General features: G+C 37.0%; 1 protein-coding gene across 1 annotated transcript; it reads left to right on the plus strand.

Annotated features, from left to right (window-relative positions):
• The first annotated feature begins 1,551 nt into the window (after positions 1-1,551).
• On the plus strand, positions 1,552-4,408 carry LOC112764449 (probable L-type lectin-domain containing receptor kinase S.7). The gene is made up of 2 exons (XM_025810047.3): positions 1,552-2,711; positions 2,975-4,408. Exons 1-2 carry the CDS (start codon positions 1,904-1,906, stop codon positions 4,198-4,200), a joined length of 2,034 nt encoding a protein of 677 aa, XP_025665832.1. The 5' UTR covers positions 1,552-1,903; the 3' UTR covers positions 4,201-4,408.
• Positions 4,409-6,564: the final 2,156 nt, after the last annotated feature.

The raw sequence follows: 6,564 nt of genomic DNA on the forward strand, positions 1-6,564 counted from the left end.
TCTATCCGATCCGCACTGCATTTATTGGATCAGATCGGATACGATATTTACAAATTTTCAGGTCAGATCCGATCCGATCCGCAAGTATGCGAATCGAATCGGATCGGATATTGGGTATATCCGCATAATTCAAAAAAAAATGTTTTCAAATTTTATTTGGCTATTTTTACAAAAAAAAAATTCATTTTTCACCTGTTTAAGCATATTTAATTCTAAAATATTATCAATAAAATTTCTCTTGAATAACAAAAAAAATAATAACACAAGATTTAAATTTAATTATTCTAAGTCGAAGTACAACATAAAAAAATAAAAAACAAGATATCATAAAATTCATAAAACAACACACTAAAATTCATATCACATTAGGGTTTATTTTCTGAAACTATGCTATTTATATGTGATGTGCGGATATGCCGATTTACGGATCGGATCCGCGGATATCACTACTAAATCCACAATTCGATCCTACCATAGTGCGGATCGGATAATATCCACAAAATTCGGATCAGATGCGGATAATTACCACGGATATGCGGATATTATCCGATCCATGTGCAGCCCTAGTAATATACATCTTTCAAATATTCAAACTCGAAATTTTATGATTAAAATATTATATTTTTGAGAAAATCTCTACATACAAGTGTTTTGCGTTTACAAGCTTACAAGTCTGAAGAGAACGAAACCCACTAAACGTGCTGCTTATGTTACGTGCCTCTTTAACAGACTTTTAAATCAATTCAAATCAATTAACGCGCAAATATATAACTTCCATTTTTCAAAAGATTTCGTTTCTTTTTTCAGTTTCTTGCCAAATTTGTTGGATCTCCTTCGTGCGTTATCTCTTTGCTTCGTTTTTTTTTCAATTTTCATGGTTTTTGAAATCAAGCTTTGAAATCGTTTTGAAAATAATGGAACTTTAGAAATACACCCAAACGATTACAGAAATACACCCAAACGGTTACAGAAAGGATTACAGAAATACACCCAAACGGTTACAGAAATACAGCCAAAGGATTACAGAAATACACCCAAAGGATTTAAGAAATACACCCAAAACAGGGGAGACAGTATATTTCTTCTTGAAATCTTTTAATGTTTTGCTGGTTAAGGATGAGGCACATGGCAGAGACAATCTAGAAGAAAAATCTAGTACCTTGAATAATGTTTCTTCGTTTATTCTGGTGATTTTTGATGGAGATTTGTATCTTTTTTTCTTGATTTCTTCTACTCTTCGCGAGGAGTTGGAACGTTTCTGCAGAATTGTAGTTTGTTTTGAATGTCCCTTAAATCTTGACGGTTTACGTTTTGATTGAGGAAGAAGAGGAAGAGTGAACGTGTTGTGGAAGGGTGATTAAGGCGCGTGCGTTGGACGCTTGATTCTAAAAGAGTGGTGCGCGTGTATTTTTTTTTTTGAATTTGGAGCAACTTGTATAGCTTGTAAGCCAAAAATGCTTGTATGTGTAGTAGACCTGTATATTTTTACCGTCTTAACTGATCTCATATTTAATATTATTATTATTATTATTATTATTAAACTTTACACGTGACAAATTTTTTTGAGTGCTTATTCGGTTATTCCTTCCCCCAGCACAATGATGTAACTCAAACTCTAGTTGATTAATGCAAAAAAAGTTTCCACCTCTAAATAATTTATAACCAGAAAATTTTCAAGTGGCATTTTGTCTCTTTGAGGATGAGTCCAAAACATTATCTAGTCAGATTTTAGCAATCTTGTCATTTGGTTTATTTACCTGCAGCACCTAATTCAAATTTTGTACAATCTTCCTTACCTTTACCTGAAGCATTGTCACCAGCAGTTACCACCACAATCATAATTCATAATCATCCTATGCTAAGTTATTCAATTTTGCTTCAAATTTTTCTGGCATGAGATGAAATGGATCCCTCATGCTATAATATTTTCTGCATAATTTTGTTGCTCAATCTTCTAGCAGCTATAGTTCCATACAGATTTGCTGTTTCTTCTTATGCTAGTGATGTTCCAATCAATGTTACCAAACACTTTTTCTTCCCAAATTTCAACTTGAACAACAACCCTAGATTAGTCCATGAAGTGAAGCTTCTAGGCAGTGCCAAATTCTCAGATGAAAATGGTGCAATTCAGATCCCAATTGAGTCCCAAGACACTGACATAAGGCACCAAGCAGGTAGAGGAATCTACAACTTCCCAATTCGCCTTCTAGATCCAAGAACACAAACTCCGGCGTCTTTCGAAACCACCTTCGCTTTTCAGCTCAACAATTCAACATCCGCTGATGAATCCTCCAATGGAGGAAGTGGTTTAACTTTCATAATTGTTCCTGATGAGTTCACAGTTGGAAGATCTGGTCCATGGCTTGCAATGCTCAATGATGTTTGTGAGAATGACTACAAGGCAGTTGCAGTTGAATTTGACACAAGGAAGAACCCTGAATTTCGTGATCCAAATGATAACCATATTGGTATCAATTTAGGTACCATAGTATCTACAAAAACTATAAATGCTTCTGATGCTGGTGTTTCTCTTAAGGATGGTTCTGTTCATAGGGCTTGGATCAAATATGATGGTCAACAAAGGAGGATGGATATTCATCTCGGCCTCGCCGACCAATTTGTTTATCCATCCAAGCCAATCTTCTCAGAGTCCATTAATCTTACTCCTTATCTGAATGAGTACATGTTTGTAGGGTTCTCAGCTTCCACAGGTAACAAACTATCATCTGCATTGCATAAAAAATACTATATGCACACAAAATCAGTCACCATGTATTTGTGTATAAATATGTGTGTTGTTTGATTCATTTTTAATGTGTATTTTATATTTGAATGTGTATTTTATACCAGTAGCTGATTTATTCACTGATTTTTAGTGTACAAGTAGTATGATTGGTATTGGATATTGCCATCTTCTTAAATTTACCACTAATTTGTTATATCTAATACTAGTATTTTTATCTGTGCAACATAGGTAACCATACTCAAATCCATAATATACTCTCTTGGAATTTCACTTCAACTAGCCAAGCTTTCCTCCGATTACCATCATCCGAAACTTGCCAGGGCCAGATCTTGCTTCAGAATAATACTGGAGCTGCAGAAGAAGCTACCACAAAGTCTTCAAAGGACGAACCTTCTAAAAGCTTCTTGATTTTCGTGGCTGTGGTCGTGATTGTTCTCGTTTTTCTGATTGGTTTCTACTTTGTAAGCAAGCACAGAAGAAACGCTGCCAAATCAAAAAGTCCAATGGATGTAGAGATTCACAGGCCAAGGCCTCCAAACAAGCCTCGCCGCTTCACCTTCTCTGAGCTTTCGTCCGCAACTCGGTCTTACAGTGAAATTGAGTTGCTTGGAAATGATTCCAGAGGAGTGTACTACAGAGGGAAGCTTTCTAATGGTACACAGGTTGCTGTGAAGAGATTCTCGGAGCAGTTCCTTGGCACACACGGATCTGATAAGAAGCGTTTGTTAAAGGAAATCAAGACAATCAGCGCAGTTCGCCACCCGAATTTGCTTCCCCTTAGAGGCTGGTGCCAGGACAATCATCAAGTCATGGTGGTTTATGACTTTGTCCCCAATGGCAGCCTAGATAAATGGCTATTTGGGGCCGGCGTTCTTCCGTGGACGCGAAGATTCAAAGTCATAAAGGATGTAGCTGATGGCTTGAGTTTCCTCCACGGCAAGCAACTAGCCCACAAGAACTTGAAATGCAGCAGTGTGTTCCTTGATGTCAGCTTCAGAGCCGTGTTGGGGGACTTTGGATTCGTCCTAATGGGGGCCGAATCAAAACAATTCGAGGCTCAAGTGTGCCACGGCGCAGACGTGTTTGAATTCGGAGTCCTTGTGTTGGAAGTAATAGCAGGAAGGAAAAGGAATGAGAGTGATGAAGGGAAGCCTGAGGAGAAGAATTTGTTGGATTTTGCTTGGAACTTGCATGAGATTGATGAGAAAGTGAAGATTGTAGATAGAAAGATGGGATCATTGATAAACTTGGAGCAAGCAATTAGAGTTCTTGAAATTGGTTTGCTTTGCACTTTGAATGAGAACAAAGGGAGACCCTCAATGGAGCAAGTTGTGGAGTTTCTTGGTAACATGGAGAAGCCTATTCCTGAGCTTCCAAGAACTCGCCCTGTTGCCTTGTTTCCTTATAGTAGTGCCAATACTGGACTTTGCAATGCTTATTCTTGTACCTTTTAGTGAAGCAAGATTGCTGCTGCTGATGAAAGATTATATATGTGTGTACATATATTGCCTTTGTTAGTTGGGACATAACGCAAATATAGTTGTATTCTTTTTGTCTCTACTATTTAGAAGGACAACAAAGATACAAATTTGTGTCTTAAGATTTGCTTTTTGTATTTGTCCAAACATATTTTTCTATCTATCTATCTATCTATCTATCTATATGTATTTGTGTCATTATTCAATTACTAAACACAATTCTTAATATGAGAGACTACATTGATTTATGCATTTCTCAATATATTGATGATCCCACTTAAAATAAACAAATCTCAGCTAATAGTGGATAAATATTAAGTTGATATAGAGTCTTACCCTCCTCCTCCTCCTTTTTTTCTTCTTCTTATTATCTCACAGCATGGAGACCAAAAACTAATCCATTCACAAATTAAAATTTTATTTGAGAATTTATGGCTGATCAATAAATTATTGTTTGTACAGGATAGAATTTGAACCACCCATAGTTACTTTACGAGACTAATGAGCACGTAATACGATTGTTGTTTATGAATTAATCGGATAAAGACCACGTATTGGGCTTGCAAAAACTGATTGAGTAGTTTGAATATGGACATGTGCAGAAGAAGATGGGATGTGTTCGGTTGATCTGCTTCACCTTCATGGCGTTCCAGGACACGACACTTCTCTGCGTCATTTCATCAAACATGTGGCGTGCACACTCAACATAAGTGCACTTAGCATACATGTCAACAAGTGCAGTTTGAACAAATAAGTCATCTTGAAAGCCAAGTCTCACAATATGGCCGTGAATCATAGTCCCATGAATAATGAAACCAAGGTTGGCACAGGCCTTTAGGAGCAAAGAGTAAGTGAAGGTGTTCCCATCCATGGAAGTGTATATGTTTAAGGTTTCAGTAAAGAACTCGTTATTAGTAGAATCTTGAATCATCAAGTTTTATAAGTAAAAGGGCTTTCTGAAGCTGCTAAGTGACGCAGAACGCATTACTATTTGAATAATGTACAATTATCTGATTTTGTTCTTAATTGTTTTCATTAATATTCAGATATCCGAAATTGATTTGTGTGATATAATTGATATTTATTAATTTATTATTTTCTAACACCAAATCGTATTTTTTTAAAATAAGAAACTTAATTGACTATTTTAAAACTTAATTGACTATTTTAAAATATTAGAATATATACAAATCGATTTATCAACCAAATTTTAACTACCAATATGAATATTATTATCTTACATATAAATATTAATTATTAAAATCAGTTTTCAACTTTTCATCAGAAAGTTTACCTCCACTTCCCATGCTCCATCATTGGCATATCCTATTTAAATGTGCTACGGAAACTTTATTACTCTCCCCATACTCCATGAATGGCATACCCCATTTAACTATGCTACACAACCTAAGTACATGTTCTTTCTTAATCATTTCAAGCTCTATAAAAGAGACCTGGACCGGTTTGAATTTTTTTTAGAAAAAAACCATTTCCAAAACGACGCCGGTTGACGTTTTTTTTTTTCCAAAACTCTAGCTTAGCTTAGTCCTTTCTCAACCCATTTACCCACCCCCCAACTCTCTCACTCTCACCCCACCTTCCAAAATGACCACCACCCCCGAGCTCTCTCTCTCTCACCTCAATTCATCGCCACGGCGCCACCGCACGCTCGCCTCCGTATTTGCGGCTCTCGTCGGATCCACCTCACCATATTCTCGTGAGTCGCGTCTGGCCTCTCTCTTTCATGTGTGCTCGGCCGCTCGCGTCTCGCCGTGCCTCCCCTGATGAGTATTCGCGCGCCTTGCTTGTGCTCATTTTCGCCGGCGGAAGAAGCAGCAGGTCCCAGACTGGTCGTCGTCGTTCTCTGTCTCGTCATCCCCATCGTCGGCTTCTTTCGCGCAACCAGAAGCTGGTCCCAACAAATTCCCCGATAGTCCGACCGACCGGTTTGATTAATGGTTAACTATGAATTACAGTTTAGTTTGTTTTGCAACATGTCATGTTACAACTATTGCTTTGCAATTCAGTTTACTTTGTGACCCATACTCCTAAGAGATCCATACTCCGACCTATTTGCTTTGATGCATGTTACAATTAAATCTTTTCTTCTTTTGTATATATCATTAATTTATGAATAAAAAGTTGTGTTTGCTTAAATCAATTCTTTAGATGAATTCTAACCCTCTATTTATAGGAGGAGAGAATCATCACTCTCTCCAACCCTCTAAACTTCTACAATGAAATCAGTTTTTATTGTTTTCTTTATCATACTAATTGCATTTTCATCTCCTCCTACTTCCGATGCTTATCAATTCTTCAAATTTGTCCTACAATGGCCAC

The sequence above is a fragment of the Arachis hypogaea genome, chromosome 17, assembly GCF_003086295.3.
Source record: "Arachis hypogaea cultivar Tifrunner chromosome 17, arahy.Tifrunner.gnm2.J5K5, whole genome shotgun sequence".
Classification (NCBI taxonomy): Eukaryota; Viridiplantae; Streptophyta; class Magnoliopsida; order Fabales; family Fabaceae; genus Arachis; species Arachis hypogaea.

Coding starts and splice junctions, on each gene's coding strand:
- LOC112764449 (XM_025810047.3), top strand. CDS start 1,904: ATGGATCCCTCATGCTATAATATTTTCTGCATAATTTTGTTGCTCAAT. Junction 2,712..2,974: donor AGGGTTCTCAGCTTCCACAG/GTAACAAACTAT, acceptor TGTGCAACATAG/GTAACCATACTCAAATCCAT.